The sequence below is a fragment of the Gopherus evgoodei genome, chromosome 23 (assembly GCF_007399415.2).
Source record: "Gopherus evgoodei ecotype Sinaloan lineage chromosome 23, rGopEvg1_v1.p, whole genome shotgun sequence".
Classification (NCBI taxonomy): domain Eukaryota; kingdom Metazoa; phylum Chordata; order Testudines; family Testudinidae; genus Gopherus; species Gopherus evgoodei.
This window is the reverse complement of record NC_044344.1, coordinates 12,704,678-12,722,102: the sequence shown is the minus strand read 5'-3', so window position 1 is coordinate 12,722,102 and position 17,425 is coordinate 12,704,678. Positions and strand designations below refer to the sequence as shown.

The 17,425-nt window shown below is 51.1% G+C and overlaps 2 protein-coding genes across 2 annotated transcripts in view; one reads left to right on the top strand and one right to left on the bottom strand.

Annotated features, from left to right (window-relative positions):
* DBF4B (DBF4 zinc finger B) overlaps window positions 1–1,301 on the bottom strand; it is a 31,805-nt gene extending 30,504 nt beyond the window's left edge. The window contains exon 1 of the mRNA XM_030541387.1: window positions 512–1,301. The gene's annotated coding sequence lies outside the window, so the exon portion shown is untranslated. The remainder of the gene's footprint in view (window positions 1–511) is intronic.
* Window positions 1,302–3,407: 2,106 nt separating this feature from the next.
* Window positions 3,408–14,057, top strand: CCDC43 (coiled-coil domain containing 43). The gene is made up of 5 exons (XM_030541390.1): window positions 3,408–3,593; window positions 7,903–7,990; window positions 10,698–10,833; window positions 11,786–11,844; window positions 13,623–14,057. The coding sequence occupies exons 1-5, from the start codon at window positions 3,408–3,410 to the stop codon at window positions 13,808–13,810; spliced, it is 657 nt and encodes a 218-aa protein (XP_030397250.1). The 3' UTR covers window positions 13,811–14,057.
* Window positions 14,058–17,425: the final 3,368 nt, after the last annotated feature.

Here is a 17,425-nt window from a genome sequence, read left to right as displayed (position 1 = left end):
CTTCAGTTCATCTGCAAATTTGACACCATCAGCTCAGGATTGAACAAAGACTGTGAATGGCTTGCCAATTACAGAACCAGTTTCTCCTCTCTTGGTTTTCACACCTCAACTGCTAGAACAGGGCCTCATCCTCCCTGATTGAACTGACCTCGTTATCTCTAGTTTGCTTGCTAGCACACATATATATACCTGCCCCTGGATATTTCCATTACATGCATCTGAGGAAGTGGGTATTCACCCACGAAAGCTCATGCTCCAAAACGTCTGTTAGTCTATAAGGTGCCACAGGATTCTTTGCTGCTTCTACTAACTTCTGAGCGACCGCTGGCAAGTCACTTCCCCTCTCTGTTCCTCAATTTCCCTATTTCTAAAAGTGGGGAATAAAGACACTGTCTCATCTTTGCAAAGTAATACAATTTAAGGACTAAGTATTGTTGTCTATTTAAATCTATCCTGACATTACCTAATCTGGCTTTCCTACTTTTAACTATATCTAAATCTACCCACCTACCTTTCTATTCCTCCGAGCTTTGTCCAATCTATCTGTCCATCCAAACTTTATTCCATTTACCAGTTCATCCCAAATGTACTTTAGTTAATCTGCAATCTATCTGATCTATCCCTTCTTTATCTGATCCATCCATCCATTTATCTGTCTGTCTATTATTCATTTATTCCTCTGTCCATCCATCTATTCATGTGAGAGACGAGCTGGGTGAGGTAATATATTTTGTTGTGAGAGTCACATGCCTCTGAGCCACCCATAGCTTTTCTGGAGGTCTGGGAAACTCACTCAGAGTGTCACATATTGGAATTCCTGTCCCAGATCTGAGGAAGAGTTCTGAAGCTCATCTCTCTCACCAAGCTAATGTCTGTATCATCCTGGGAGCAACAGGGCTCCACAACACTACACATCTACCCAGCCATCCAGGTACCCAGCCATGTGTCTGTCCGTCCAGCACTGAGCCATCCAGCTACCCAGCCGTGTGTCTGTCTGTCCAGCCATCCATTTAACTCCCCAGCCATGTCTGTCCGTCCAGCACGGAGCCATCCAGCTACCCAGCCGTGCATCTGTCCGTCCAGCCATCCATTTAGCTATCCAGCCATGTGTCCCTCCGTCCAGCCAGCTATCCAGCTCCCCAGCTGTGTGTCTGTCCGTCCAGCACGGAGCCATCCAGCTACCCAGCCGTGTGTCTCTCCGTCCAGCACTGAGCCGTCCAGCTACCCAGCCGTGTGTCTGTCCGTCCAGCACCGAGCCGTCCAGCTCCCCAGCCATGTGTCTGTCTGTCCAGCACCGAGCTGTCCAGCTCCCCAGCCCTGTGTCTGTCCATCCAGCTCCCCAGCCATGTGTCTGTCCGTCCAGCACCGAGCCGTCCAGCTCCCCAGCCGTGTGTCTGTCCATCCAGCTACCCAGCCGTGTGTCTGTCTGTCCATCTATCCATTTAACTCCCCAGCCTGTGTCTGTCCGTCCAGCTCCCCAGCTGTGTGTCTGTCCATCCAGCTCCCCAGCCTGTGTCTGTCCGTCCAGCACGGAGCCGTCCAGCTCCCCAGCTCTGTGTCTGTCCGTCCAGCTCCCCAGCCGTGTGTCTGTCCGTCCAGCACGGAGCCGTCCAGCTCCCCAGCCGTGTGTCTGTCCGTCCAGTTCCCCAGCCGTGTGTCTGTCCGTCCAGCACCGAGCCGTCCAGCTCCCCAGCCTGTGTCTGTCCGTCCAGCACTGAGCCATCCAGCTACCCAGCCGTGTGTCTGTCTGTCCAGCCATCCATTTAACTCTCCAGCCATGTCTGTCCGTCCAGCACGGCACCGTCCAGCTACCCAGCCGTGTGTCTGTCCGTCCAGCACCGAGCCGTCCAGCTCCCCAGCCATGTGTCTGTCTGTCCAGCACCGAGCTGTCCAGCTCCCCAGCCTGTGTCTGTCCGTCCAGCACTGAGCCATCCAGCTACCCAGCCGTGTGTCTGTCTGTCCAGCCATCCATTTAACTCTCCAGCCATGTCTGTCCGTCCAGCACGGCACCGTCCAGCTACCCAGCCGTGTGTCTGTCCGTCCAGCACCGAGCCGTCCAGCTCCCCAGCCATGTGTCTGTCTGTCCAGCACCGAGCTGTCCAGCTCCCCAGCCTGTGTCTGTCCATCCAGCTCCCCAGCCATGTGTCTGTCCGTCCAGCTCCCCAGCCGTGTGTCTGTCCATCCAGCTCCCCAGCTGCGTGTCTGTCCGTCCAGCTCCCCAGCCTGTGTCTGTCCGTCCAGCACGGAGCCGTCCAGCTCCCCAGCTCTGTGTCTGTCCGTCCAGCTCCCCAGCCGTGTGTCTGTCCGTCCAGCACGGAGCCGTCCAGCTCCCCAGCCTGTGTCTGTCCGTCCAGCTCCCCAGCCGTGTGTCTGTCCGTCCAGCACCGAGCCGTCCAGCTCCCCAGCCTGTGTCTGTCCGTCCAGTTCCCCAGCCGTGTGTCTGTCCGTCCAGCACCGAGCCGTCCAGCTCCCCAGCCTGTGTCTGTCCGTCCAGTTCCCCAGCCGTGTGTCTGTCCGTCCAGCACCGAGCCGTCCAGCTCCCCAGCCTGTGTCTGTCCGTCCAGCACTGAGCCATCCAGCTACCCAGCCGTGTGTCTGTCTGTCCAGCTCCCCAGCCCTGTGTCTGTCCGTCCAGCACCGAGCCGTCCAGCTACCCAGCCGTGTGTCTGTCCGTCCAGCTCCCCAGCTGTGTGTCTGTCTGTCCATCTATCCATTTAACTCCCCAGCCTGTGTCTGTCCGTCCAGCTCCCCAGCTGTGTGTCTGTCCATCCAGCTCCCCAGCCTGTGTCTGTCCGTCCAGCTCCCCAGCCCTGTGTCTGTCCGTCCAGCTCCCCAGCTGTGTGTCTGTCCGTCCAGCACGGAGCCGTCCAGCTACCCAGCCGTGTGTCTGTCTGTCCAGCTCCCCAGCCCTGTGTCTGTCCGTCCAGCACCGAGCCGTCCAGCTACCCAGCCGTGTGTCTGTCCGTCCAGCTCCCCAGCCTGTGTCTGTCCGTCCAGCTCCCCAGCCTGTGTCTGTCCGTCCAGCTCCCCAGCTGTGTGTCTGTCCGTCCAGCACGGAGCCGTCCAGCTCCCCAGCCGTGTGTCCGTCACCTCCGCGGCCCCCGGCGGCCCGGGCAGGCCTGTTTCCCGCGCAGGGGGGCGGGGCGGTGACAGGTCGGGGCTGATCCGCGCGGTGTCCCCGAGGCGGGCTCTGCCCGGTGAGCCGGGCGTGGGGGAGGGGACAGGTCGAGCTCCAGCCGCTGTGACACAAGGAGTTTGGCCCAAGCGGCTGCCGTAGTCTGGACGAGGGCGGGGGGGAGCGCTCAAGCTCCCATGAGCCTCCTGTGCCCAGTGCTGCGCATGCCCGAGCCCCTGCGCATGGGCAGAGAGGGCCCCTCAGCGGCCGCATTAGCTACCCTCGCTCCAAGATGGCGGCGCCCAGTGGCGGGGAGGCGGCCGGGCCGGGCGGCTTCGAGCCCTGGCTGGCGGGGCGGCTGGACGTGCTGGGGCTGGACCGGGCTGTCTACGCCGCCTACATCCAGGGGCTGCTCCGGGAGGAGGAGGGCGACGAGGAGCGGCTGGAGGCTCTGCACGGGGTCCTGGCCGCCTGCCTGGTGAGGGCGCGGGGCTGGGAGCCGGGGCCGGGTGCTGACCCCCCCCCCCACACACACACACCGGGGGGGGCTGGGAGGAGTTATTTCCCCCCGACCGCTGGGAGCGGCTGGAACCAAGGGGGGGGGCGGGAGAACAGCTCACGCCACGCCCCCCCCCCGCCCCCCGATCTCTTCTGCGTGTTAATTTCCCCCTGGCTCGGACTCCCTCAGCGCTTGAGACCCTGCGGGATTCTCGCCCCAGCCCCGACGCCCGCGGACGCTGAAGGCATCCCCGCGTGACCCCCCAATCGCCTCACCTGTCTTGCTGCCCCACCTCAGTCCTAGGGTCCAGCCTGTTGATTAGTCATCCCCACCCCCAGTACCTCTGTCTCTAGGCTCGGGTTCGGGCTGTAAAGGGGGTTAACCCCTGACTTGTGTCATTTCAGGACTGTCCCCTGATAGGGTTACACCTTGGGACCCATGTGGTCACCCTGTGTTTTGCAATAATCGCCCTGACCTTGCGCTCTCTGGGTATACAGTATCCTGGGACTTCCCTTCTCGCTCCCCTGATACTCTCTTCCTGTGACTGGTTGGCTTTGTCCCATGGGAAGAGCTTAGTCCCGATTGATCTCTCTGCTTTTTCCGAGCCTCTATGCAGTTGTCTGCTTATGGGGCTGGGTGCTTAAGGTTTTGCAATTCTGCTCATTTGTTGGCATCTATAGGGTTAAATCATCTTTGATTCTGATTCAAATAACATGGTACCGTCCTGTAATAGGCCCTTCAAACTATATAGGACAAATATATTGTCTGTCATGATCATCTGTCTGCTGAGAAACATTCAAAACCGCTAAGTGTTTGACTTATGAATCTATCTGTTTCTGAACTTTAGGGCTTTTAGCTAGTGAGTCTGGTGAACTGTTAGGTGAGATTTCTATAGACCAGAGGTTTTCAAATGAGGGTGGAGGAGGGCATGAGAAGCTTTCTTTCGTGGGGGGGTTGCTCATATTTTAACCACAGCAATGAATAATTAGCAAAGTTGATTCCTCCACACATATCAGTCCCTCAGATTAGGGTGACCAGACGGGGTGGGGGGTAATAGGAGCCTATATAAGAAAAAGACCCAAAAATTGGGACTGTCCCTATAAAATCAGGACATCTAGTCACTACACCTCCAATGGTGCTGTGCATTTTGACAGATTTCTGTTAAACTTCAATAGCATTATCCAGAGTCGTTGCCATTGGTATGTTAATCCCTTTGCTGTGATGCGGTGTGCACCTTTCATTGTAAGCAGCGATCACAGTCACAGTTTTGCTTTTGCTCTTATTACAATGGATCATTGGCTCTGTATGAATCAATGCCTTGCTGTTTTTAATATTTAGTGAGATTTGCATGTTGGTTTTTTTGATTTTTTTGATTGGTGTATGTATTTGTGTGGCGGGGTGCCATAAACTACAGACACAAAGAAGGGGGCATGATCAAATACGCTTGAGAACCACTGCAGTAGCCTTTTTCGAAATGAAGAAATCCAGTGTGAATTCTGCTGGTATTTCCCTATTTTGTGAATTATTGCCTGGTCTCTAAACTCCCATTTTAGGGGAAGACAAGAGGAAAAACAGCTGGTGAAACAACTACATTCCTTGGTTGAGCTGTGATAGATTCTGGAGTGCTGTCCATGCCACTTCCATCTAGTAATGGACTAATCCCCTTGTCAGTATTCTTTTTGTTCCTAATATATTTTTAAAAACCTCCCTGTTGCCTTTAACTCTGCTGGCCTTAGATTTCTGTTTGTGCCCTTGGCTCCCCATACCAATTTTTTACAATCCCTAACTTCTGATTTATATTCATTGTTATCAACTTCTTCTTTCTTCCATTTGTTAAATATTAGTTTCTTTTTTACAGCTGCCTTCATTTCCCGTCTAAACCAGGATGACTTTTTTTTAACCAGCACAGCCTTCTTCCTCAGTTGTGGGAAGTTAGCTTTTTGAGTATCTCCTAAGGTGTTCTTAAATTATTCCCAATTTTCATTCACACTTTTCTGATTAAATTCTTACTCCCAGCTGATTTGGCTCTTATCTATTTTCAGCTTTGTGAAATTGGTCTTGTTAAAGTGCCAAGTATATGTATTGCTGGTCTGGGCTTTATTCTGCTTGTACATTATAAATGCGAGAAAGTCATGATCACTTGTACCTAAGCGACCATTCATTTTTAGTTCTATGACCAGTTCCTCTTTATCTGCTAGGACGAGGTCTGACATAGCATTCCTCCATGTTGGCTGCAACACTTTTTGGGTTAGGAGATCGTCATCTATTATGTTTAGAAATTTCAAGGATGTTTTAGTCTTGGCAGCATGAGACTTCCAGCATGTCATTCAGATTGAAGTCCCATGTGATCATGCAGCTTTTTTTCCTACACATTGTAGACAGGTATGTAAGCAGGTGGTCATCCTGTTCCTTAGTGTGATTTGGAGGGCTGTTGCAGACACTAGCTGGTACCTTATCTTGTGCTTTATCTGTTAGGATCTTGTTCCATGAGCATTGAGGATCATTTTCTTCTGAGTTATCAGAGACTCGGAAACAGGTAATGCCATTTTTGACATAATGTCACTTTCCCTTCTCTTTTGCCCCCTTCATCCTTCCTAACCATTTATTTTAACATTCCTGTCATGCAACTCATCCCACCAGGGTTCAGTAATGCCAACTCGATCGAATTTATGCTCATAAATGAGCAATTCCTCTAGTTTGCTACCCAGCTCCTAGCACTGGTATGTCAACAATTCAGGAATTTCTTCTCTTCATGTCCTTTGGTTTCTTGATTAATTTTGTGCTTAACCTCTTGATTTTGTCATCATATCTTCTCTCTTTTTACCTTCCCCTTTGCTATTAGTTTAAACCCCTCCTGATGACTCTAGCCAGCCTGTTCCTGAGAAGACTGGTCCCCCTTTACTGAGGTGGAGGCCATCCAACACAGCCCCTTCACCCTATAGAAGGTGGGTCCATGTTCCACAAAATCAAAGCCCTTCAGTCTCCACTACTTACCTAGCCAGCAGTTCACTTCCAGAATCTTCGACCTTCTCTTCTGTCTTCCTTTGCTTGAGGGACAAGAAGGATCTCCGAGAAGATGGCTTTGCCATGAGGCCTATAAAAACAACAGTTGGGCTGTTGGTTTGCTGAGAGCACTGCCTATCGTGCTGACCAGTATTGTCCTCTGTTTTCTTGTACTCCCCGGCAGACAGTTTGTATCCACCTGTTGGCTTTTGTCTTATCCCTAGTCTGTACACTCTTTGGACAGGAACTGTCTTCCTGTTCTGTTTGTCCAGTGCCTAGCATGCCGGGCTCCTAGGACAGTGTAGGGGAGCTCCAGACTGGCATGGGTGTGTGAAGCACTGTGTGAAAAATTTCTCAGCTGGGTTATGCCACACAGCACATCTGGTGCCCGGGCTAGTGCTGCCACCAGGGGAGCTGAACTGGCGGAAGGAGTAGTGGAATGTTTTAGGCAAAAAGTCACTGACAGTCTTTGATGTGGTCCCATTCAGAACAGCGCTCAGACGAACTGTTGATAGTGGCAAGCTTCTGTCTTGCTGCTGCCCATGTTGTGCCTGCTCCGCGCTGCGGGCAGAGGGCACCACTTGCTAGGGCTATGAACCCAGCACACCCTGCCAGTGCTGAATCTCACTGAAGCAGGGATCGGCAAGCTTTCAGAAGTGCTTTGCCGAATCTCAATTTATTCACTCTAAGTTAAGGTTTTGCATGCCAGTAATACATTTTAATGTTTTTAGGAAGTCTCTTTCTATCAGTTTATAATATATAACTAAACTATTGTTGTATGTAAAGTAAATATGGCTTTTAAAATGTTTAAGAAGCTTCATTTAAAATTAAATTAAAATGCAGAGCCTCCCGGACCAGTGGACGGGACCAAGGCAGTGTGAGTGCCACTGAAAATCAGCTTGCCTGCTGCCTTTGGCACGTGTGCCATGGGTTGCCTACCCCTGCACTAAAGTAAGAAAAGTACCAGCACAGCATCTCCTGAAATGCTGCAAAGTGATCAAAACCTTTGCGCTGATATTTTTGTGGGAATCACATGAACGCACACCCGAAGGCTATGACAGATATTTAAACTATGTAAGGGCCATGGAAAATTTCTCTGTGTTCGCCCCAGTTCAACAAAGAATTTAAGAACTGCTTATATCCCATTAACTCTTCATACTACACTTAAATCTCTACTTCAGGCTTGGCTCTTGCTGTTCTGATTCTTAGGAGCCTTTATTCATGCTGATTTTAAAGCAGACTGACTTTCAGTTCAGAAACTGAACCTCTCGGTTTTTCTTACTAGGAAGAAGATCTGTTACCAGATGTCTGCAGGGAAATAGTTGTGAAGTGGTCTGAAGCTCAGAATATTGGCGTAAGAGAAAAAAAAGAAGGTAACGTTGACGCTTCACATGTCTTAGTCAAATAGCACATGTAATACAAGGGACACTGTCAAAATGAGACTCTTACACGTAAAAACCCTTAGCTTTGTTAGCAGGAAACCCTGAGATTACGAAGCTGGTTGCAGATCTCATTTACTGTTCATTGGCATTGCTGCGTTTTTGCCTTTCATTCTGCTTAGAATGGTTGGTTGGTTGGTTGTACTGCTGCTGTTTGGGTTCATAGCCCTGCAGGGGGACGAGAGTACTTCTTCCATTAGACTGTGTGAAACCTTCCTTCACAAAAACTGACAGCTTGGGCTACGCCTAGGTTTCCATAGGTGCACAGGCCTGGACAATGCAACCTGCCTTGGAGGGGTTTGCTTCTCCTTGTTTAAAGAAATATGTAAGTAAGTTTTCCTGGCATAGCTATGTGGTTAGGGGGATGATTGGTGTCAAAATGCTTAGACCAGTATAGTGTATGTTGATTCCCCAAACCTCTGGCATAAACACTTCTGTACAGATAGAGGTGTTTAACAAGCACCTTTATGCTTTTGCCCATGCTACCCCTCGAGTCTGGGAGGAGCGCCACGTAAACATCCACAAAGCTACCTCATTCTCCTCTTTCAAATCCCTCCTTAAAACTCCTTTGCTGTGATGGTTACAGAAAATTTGAGAATAGGTAAGCAGCTGGTGTGGTGAGACCACAGCCCATCATGAGGGCTAGGATTGTATCAGTATTTCCTTGTGCTCCCCCTTTCTGTATCCATCTGTTGTCTTCTTGTTTTATACTTAGATCATAAGCACTTTGGGGCAGAGTCTTTTTGTTCTGTGTCTGTACAGTACCAAGCATGGTGGGGTCCTGCTCTGTGACTGGGACTCCTAGGAACTACCACAACACAAATAACAACCAGTAACTATTCCTGGGGGAATTCTGTGCCAAAAACATTTAAAAATTCTGTGCACAATATTTTCAAATTCTGCAAAATTCTGCATATTTTATCTGTCAAAATAACAATATAATCACACCAGTTTCAATTATTTGTGGTCATTTATTTCAGAATACCTGTCAGCAAGTATATCTGTAACAATACAGATAACACAAAGGATTCAGGAAATGCTTTTTGACAAATAGATTCCTTACTAGACATATTAATCAGCATTCTGTATTAATAATTCATTCAAACTACAATACAAACTGTATTTCCAGCACCTCTCAGAAGCAGTGCAAAGGTTTGGGGGAGTCAGGGGTAATGGAGGGGCTGAGGGAAAGGGGAGTAATTGCTGGGACAGAGCCTGGGTGTGAACTTGGAGGGTTGTTGGGTGTGGGTGAGAAAAGTATGGAACAGGTTTTTTGAAGGGCCAGGTAGGGACTGTTAGGGAGCTTCCTCCATGCAGACCCTGGCTTACCCCAACCTCACCCATTCAGTCAGGCACATCTGCCCCTGTCTCCATGCATCCCTTCATTTTTCAGATCATGTCACTGTTGTGGACATGCAGAATGTAGGTAGCAATATATACTTGTACTTGAAAGAAACATAAGGCTTCATTGCACTTAGATCCTTATTTTCTTCCTGGCTTTCTAAATCGCCTAACTCTGAGATGATCTTTGAAAAAATGCACCTATTCTGCTGGCGTCTGCCTGGTATTAAGAAACTGACAGTAAAATTGACTATAAACAAAGGACAGATTTAACTTTTACTGTCCAACTTGAGACAAATTGAGTGGGGGAGAAAAGCATAAATAGCTTTGGGTGGTTTGGATTTTTAGAAGTCTTTCAGTTAATAATCTACGATAGCTATGCAGGTACAGAAACTTGTTTACAAGCATGATTGTTAGCTTCAGTGTGCCTTTAAACTGCAAGGGAGAGACCAAGAGTAGAGTGGATTTTATTAACTAAAATCTTATTAATTTACTAGGATAAATGCCACTAGAAATAGTTCTTTTTTTAAAGTGGGATTGATTTATGCTGAATGAAGCCATTTGTGTGATCGGGCCACAACTGGTATTACTAGTACACGAAGCTCTGTGTTTCAGTTGCCTTTAAGTTCCTTATGCTGAGGCTGAAATCAAGATCTTGTCAGGAAATAAGGAAATTAACTGGCAGTGAACTTTCCCTCCTCCCCCAGGAGAATTGTCTGCCCAGGTATATGCGCAGAAAGGGGAATGCTTTCTTTTGAACCAAAGATGGTCGATCTAACCAGATTGCGAGGGTCTGAGCCATTTCCTCCAGCAGCCAGTGGCTTGGACTCCTCAGCCACAGCTCTGAAATAACCCAGCTCCCTCAAGCCACAGGTTCAAATCTCAGCAGGGTCCAGATCCACCCTTCCTTCATTTTCTGAAACACACAGCTAGAGTTCCATACCTAACTTGCTGGGTTACAGCTTTAATAATATCCAACCTGTCTGCTCTGCGAACTCTGAAGATCCCATGGCAGTTTTTGTAAGAGGAGGGATTTCACTGGCCAAAACTTTCTTTATTCTCCTCCCTCCTTCCCCAGCAGTGTGCTGGTTGACTACCATGCTCCTCCCCAGAGGTGGCTGCATTTCAGTTGTGCTACACATGTAAAGTGTGTGAAGCACGTTGCCTGAAAGGCTTTGCAGACAAACACGCCAGCCATTGCCTATTGAGAAAAGGCACATGGCTTCTATCTGGAGATGTCAGACACCAGCTGCTGGTCGTAGTGGAGGCACTCATTAATGCCTATTTCTCTCCTTCCCAGATGAGATCCAGGCCATTGCCAGCATGATCGAAAAGCAGGCCCAGATCGTCGTGAAGCCAAAGGAGGTTTCCCAGGATGAGAAGCTGAGGAAAGCTGCCCTCCTGGCCCAGTATGCCAATGTAACAGACGAGGAGGAATATCCTTTCCTTACCACAAGCCCCATGTTGAGAATGTGCTGGCTACCATCCCAGGCTGCTTTTGAGGGTGAACGTTTAAATCTGCTTCCCATGGCTTTCTTGCCCTTTGGATTTTAGTTAGTGACGTAGGCCCCCTCAAGCCCCCTTCTATTCTGTTGTAGCTGGTTTGGCTGGAGTGGTGTCGCTCAGTGTTCTGTGCGGCACAGTCTGAAAGAGCCGTGGAAGCAAAGCAAAGGCAGGGAGCTATTGCTCTGGGAAACTGTTTCATTTTCTACCACTAGTTTTCCTGATGGCAGCACCCTACGTCCTGCTAGATCAGAGCAGATCATTGGTCCATTGAACTTGCCTCTTGCAGCAGCTGCTATCTGGTGTTTTGGAGGAGGGCATAAAAATGGCTCTAATGCCCTAGCCAGTTGTGCAGTGCAGGTCTGGGTAGCAGTGGGGAGCGATTTCCTGCCCCCTCCTGTGCACTGACCTTGGCATCCCAGACCCCAGCAGCAATATGGGCCGGGCCACAGCCTGCAATGGCTTGTGAGATCTGTTCATGGAAGCAGTTTCCAGGAATAGAATGGGCTGGTCACAGCAGCCCGCTCAGCTAACATATTGTGTGCAGCCTTTGCTTTCTGCAGAAGGCTTTCAGGCTGCTCCGCTGACAGGAGTGACTAGGTAGGCAGAGGGCAGGCTTTCCTGGGGAGAGCTGAGTGTATTCAAATAGAGGGCCTTTTACCTGGTGTTAGAGCTGAGGAAAAGGAGTGCGGACTCCTGGGTGCCATTCCTCACTCTGCGGGACACTGAGCAAGTCCCTTGTTCGGTCTGTGCCCCAGCTTCTGGCACCTCACCAGTTGTGTTGAGAGAATGAACAGTTCATGTGTTTTGAGATCTCAGGACAAAGGAGACTCTCGAGGTGGCAAAGTTTCATTAATAGTCTCCAAGTTTCCTTAGTTCTCTCACTGGAGCAGATGAACAGAATGGAGCCACTGCAGCAGCACTAACGATTGGATCAGAAAAATGTATCCTTTGAAAATCCCAGCTCGCTAGCCACAGGCTTTTCTGGAAGGACTGTAAGTTCTGCACTGGATTTCCCTTTGTTCTCTCTCCCTCACCTGCTTCCTGCTGTATAAACATCTGAAAGTTACCACTCCCCACTGTTGGGTTTTGTTGCTCTTCCCTGTAGACCCAGGGAGGAAAGGAGGAGTGACTTCTTCAGATCATTACCCTCTTACTAACCACATTTCATTTGAGCTGCTGACACTCACTGTGGGGGAGGGGATGGGGGGAGCACTCCTTGAACGATTCAGGCTCCGCCCTCCCCCCTTCAGTTTCACAAGGAGAGAGCCCAAGCCAGGTCTGGGGCAAGTCACCCGAGTTCCTTTGAGTCAGTGGAGCTGATTTACCCAGCTGAGGATCTGCCCCTGTTGTTGGGCGGTTCTTGTGCAACTCTGCCCAGTGTTTTGTACTGCTAGTTATTGGTATGCCCTGCTGCGGTGGGTGAAGTTCTAGGGTTAGTCACACTTGTACACATGGCCAGGATGAGCCCTCCTGTACAGCTCCCACTGTGCCCACAGAAGGGGGGTCGTACCACTTTACCTATTCATGTAGATTTAAAGTAATTACAGTGCTGCCTCTCCAAGGCTTTACCCTAACATCATTAACAGACAATACATAAAAATCCCATCAGCTTTCACAGGCACTGGCCATCTGTCACCATGTCAGTTTTTAAGATGTACTACAAAACATGTGCAGTCCAGCCCTTAGTATCTCAGAGCAACACCTACTCTTCCAGCAAAAGAGGGGTGTAACCGGATTGCCATTCCTGATTGTTCTAACGGAAAAGCTAAGCAGCACCTCCCTTGCTATGCCCTCCACCCCAGACCTTCAGGCTTCATAAAGCAGCAGAAGATGAGAGCACAAATCCATTTCCCTCCCTTTGCACATCGCGTGTAGCAGAAGCCATGGCTACTAGTATGCAAGCTCTGTTACTCTGCGGGGTGGAGTTCTGACCAGGTGAATGGGCCATGTCTGAGAAGTGTGGGCAGCCAGATACCATGTGCGTCTAGATGGGTGCTGCCAAGTATTAAGGAAGCAAATCCTCTTCATCGTGGCCACAGCAAAGCAGCAGTGCCAATGATGTGGCTCAGCAAGGCAGAGAAGATTCTGGGGCCCTGAGCAGGGGGCATAGTTGCTGTCCATAGCATCGTTCCAGCCTAGCACCCGGGAGTTTGGGAGGGCCCAGGAGTGCGGCTGGTGGAACTGCTGGCTAGTCCCCTCACCCCATGGAGATGTAGTGCAGGAGCCAGGAAGGCTGTTCATGGTCTGAGCTGTGAAAAAAAACCTGCTCAGCAATCTGGGGGGGAATCTCTTCCCTGGCCCTTATGGCCAGGGGCTCTGATGGTACACTGGGGCTAGTGTTTGACAGACTGAAGTGAGAGAATAGTCTCTGAAGGGCGGTGTCCATGCATGCTGCTTTCCTGGGCACACAGCAGTGGAGCACAGCTTGGCTGCATGGCACCTGGACCCAGAAGCCACCTTTTTTAAGTTTCTGCTTTCTATGGTGGTCCACTGCAAAGCAGCCATGGAGAGAGCGCAGCGTGGACTGCTGACCCTGGTAAAGGAAAGCTGAAATATTAGGTGCTACTGAAAAGTGTGGGGGGTGGGTCTGGAATAAGGCACAACTCCTACACACCAGTTCAAATAGATACCCATGAGGGGAGAGAGCACTGAAAAGAGCCCAGGGACCTACGTGAGCCCAGCCAAGGCATGTCCTTTAGCCTCCTTACCTTGCACCCAGCGTTGTTCCGTAACACAAACGTGGAGGCTGTCGTAAATGCGAGGAAGCTGGAGAGAGATTCTCTGCGGGACGAGGCCCAGAAGAAAAAAGAGCAAGACAGACACCAGCGGGAGAAGGACAAGCTAGCGAAGCAGGAGCGGAAGGAGAAGGAGAAGAAGAGGACACAGAAGGGCGAGCGGAAGCGATAGCTGGGATCTTCCCTGTTGGACTCCTTTAGAGGATAGAATAAATTATGCAGAGGGGGTGTTTTAAACAAAACAAAAACTCGGGGCAGGGGGCTAGCCACGGGGGTCTTGGAAGCATTTTCCCTTTTGTTTACACAGCAAAAAAAAAAAAATTTGCAATCACTTATATGCAAACCGTGCTTGTGGTATCAAGTGTGCTGGTCAGTTGTTGTGGCCAATGTCTGTACCAAAGAACTGTGAAGTGGCTGAAGTGGTTTTTAAAATACCGTCTTACTCTTTACCACTTAAACAAACAAAATGGGGAAGCTGTTGGAGGAGCGTAAACGCCTGCCTCCTCTTACTGCCCCAGGAAAGTCATGCTGCTGGGGAGGAGCACAAGCAAAGCCCCATTTCCAGGCATGTCCTGGGGCCTGTGATGGATGAGCTGCTCTCAGGTGGGCGGGGGTGTATTTATAGCCAAGTTTGACTTGCTTGGGCAAAGAGCATTTTCTTGGACAGTGAATGAAATCTGTGATTTCCTCCTTGGCTGAGGTGAGGGTTTGTGCCTGAGCTGGGAGCATGTCACATTGATGCTGCAAGACTGAGAAGTAAAGCCCCAGGAATGTAGGACTAAGAAACAGGCTGGAAAAGGTGATAACTGGAGCAGTTGCCTACAAGCTCATACTGACCGTTTCACACGAGGGCCCCTGGACTGGGGAAGTGCCTTTGTACCCTCTAGGTTATACTAAGCAGCAGTACAAACATTCTGAATTTTAACAGCACCGTAAGCCTCAATGATAGTAGGCTGAAGATCAGTTGTTTCTGGACTTGGAGAGAGGCTAGCGAGGGGTTTTAAAAACAAGTCTCATGGGCTTTGTCTGTCAAAGACTTTTTTCTTAAAATTTCCTCCAGTTCCTCTGAGTGCTAGCACCAAGGGGTGCTCCAGGGTACACTGGGCCCTGAGCTTCGCCCCCCCTGTCGCTAACTCTGCTAGCACCAAGGGGTGCTCCAGAATACGCTAGGTCCTGAGCTTCGACCACCCTGTCGCTCACTCTGCTAGCACCAAGGGGTGTTCCAGAATACACTGGGTCCTGAGCTTTGACCCCCCTGTCGCTAACTCTGCTAGCACCAAGGGGTGTTCCAGAATACACTGGGTCCTGAGCTTCGACTCCCCCGTCGCTAACTGCTAGCACCACGGGGTGCTCCAGAATACACTGGGTCCTGAGCTTCGACCTCCCCGTCGCTAACTCTGCTAGCACCAAGGGGTGCTCCAGAATACACTGGGTCTTGAGCTTCGACCCCCCCGTCGCTAACTCTGCTAGCACCAAGGGGTGCTGCAGAATACACTGGGTCCTGAGCTTCTACCCCCGTCGCTAACTCTGCTAGCACCAAGGGGTGTTCCAGAATACACTGGGTCCTGAGCTTCGACCCCCCTGTCGCTAACTCTGCTAGCACCAAGGGGTGTTCCAGAATACACTGGGTCCTGAGCTTCTACCCCCGTCGCTAACTCTGCTAGCGCCAAGGGGTGCTCCAGAATACACTGGGTCCTGAGCTTCGACGCCCGTCGCTAACTCTGCTAGCACCAAGGGGTGCTCCAGAATACACTGGGTCCTGAGCTTTGACCCCCCCGTCGCTAACTCTGCTAGTACCAAGGGGTGTTCCAGAATACACTGGGTCCTGAGCTTCTACCCCCCCCCCATCGCTCACTCTGCTAGCACCAAGGGGTGTTCCAGAATACACTGGGTCCTGAGCTTCTACCCCCCCCCCCGTCGCTAACTCTGCTAGCACCAAGGGGTGCTCCAGAATACACTGGGTCCTGAGCTTCGACCCCCGTCGCTAACTCTGCTAGCACCAAGGGGTGTTCCAGAATACACTGGGTCCTGAGCTTCGACCCCCCCGTCGCTAACTCTGCTAGCACCAAGGGGTGTTCCAGAATACACTGGGTCCTGAGCTTCTACCCCCGTCGCTAACTCTGCTAGCGCCAAGGGGTGCTCCAGAATACACTGGGTCCTGAGCTTCGACGCCCGTCGCTAACTCTGCTAGCACCAAGGGGTGCTCCAGAATACACTGGGTCCTGAGCTTTGACCCCCCCGTCGCTAACTCTGCTAGTACCAAGGGGTGTTCCAGAATACACTGGGTCCTGAGCTTCTACCCCCCCCATCGCTCACTCTGCTAGCACCAAGGGGTGTTCCAGAATACACTGGGTCCTGAGCTTCTACCCCCCCCCGTCGCTAACTCTGCTAGCACCAAGGGGTGCTCCAGAATACACTGGGTCCTGAGCTTCTACCCCCGTCGCTAACTCTGCTAGCACCAAGGGGTGTTCCAGAATACACTGGGTCCTGAGCTTCGACCCCCCCGTTGCTAACTCTGCTAGCACCAAGGGGTGTTCCAGAATACACTGGGTCCTGAGCTTCTACCCCCGTCGCTAACTCTGCTAGCGCCAAGGGGTGCTCCAGAATACACTGGGTCCTGAGCTTCGACGCCCGTCGCTAACTCTGCTAGCACCAAGGGGTGCTCCAGAATACACTGGGTCCTGAGCTTTGACCCCCCCGTCGCTAACTGCTAGTACCAAGGGGTGTTCCAGAATACACTGGGTCCTGAGCTTCTACCCCCCCCCATCGCTCACTCTGCTAGCACCAAGGGGTGTTCCAGAATACACTGGGTCCTGAGCTTCTACCCCCCCCGTCGCTAACTCTGCTAGCACCAAGGGGTGCTCCAGAATACACTGGGTCCTGAGCTTCTACCCCCGTCGCTAACTCTGCTAGCACCAAGGGGTGTTCCAGAATACACTGGGTCCTGAGCTTCGACCCCCCCGTCGCTAACTCTGCTAGCACCAAGGGGTGTTCCAGAATACACTGGGTCCTGAGCTTCTACCCCCGTCGCTAACTCTGCTACCACCAAGGGGTGCTCCAGAATACACTGGATCCTGAGCTTCTACCCCCGTCGCTAACTCTGCTAGCACCAAGGGGTGCTCCAGAATACACTGGGTCCTGAGCTGCTACCCCTGTCGCTAACTCTGCTAGTACCAAGGGGTGTTCCAGAATACACTGGGTCCTGAGCTTCGACCCCCCGTCGCTAACTCTGCTACCACCAAGGGGTGCTCCAGAATACACTGGGTCCTGAGCTTCGACCCCCGTCGCTAACTCTGCTAGCACCAAGGGGTGCTCCAGAATACACTGGGTCCTGAGCTTCGACCCCCGTCGCTAACTCTGCTAGCACCAAGGGGTGTTCCAGAATACACTGGGTCCTGAGCTTCGACCCCCCTGTCGCTAACTCTGCTAGCACCAAGGGGTGTTCCAGAATACACTGGGTCCTGAGCTTCTACCCGTGTTGCTAACTCTGCTTGGAGCCTCTCTAGAAAGAATGGCGGTTAGTGCTGCTGGCCTGTCAGCACCTTTTCTCTTCTGACACTCCCACTGGTGGAGTTGGGTCTGCTGACAATTTAAGGGCTGGTGATCAGTGGCTTTCAGCCTTTTCCCTGAAAAACTTATCAGGCTTCTGCAAAGGGACACAACTTGGGTGTCCTAAACTCTGTTTGGGGGTGGTCAGAAACTTCCATTATTTTTCAGTGTGGCATGGGAGGACAACAATGTGCATCCGCCCTGGTCACCTGCAGTCTAAACTCCTTGCCACCCTCTT

Bases quoted from the DNA above. Each gene is read 5' to 3' on its own strand.
- CCDC43 (XM_030541390.1), top strand. From the start codon at position 3,408: ATGGCGGCGCCCAGTGGCGGGGAGGCGGCCGGGCCGGGCGGCTTCGAG. The intron at 3,594-7,902 runs GTGAGGGCGCGG...TTTTCTTACTAG, and splicing joins GGGTCCTGGCCGCCTGCCTG to GAAGAAGATCTGTTACCAGA. The intron at 11,845-13,622 runs GTATCCTTTGAA...CCTTGCACCCAG, and splicing joins AACGATTGGATCAGAAAAAT to CGTTGTTCCGTAACACAAAC.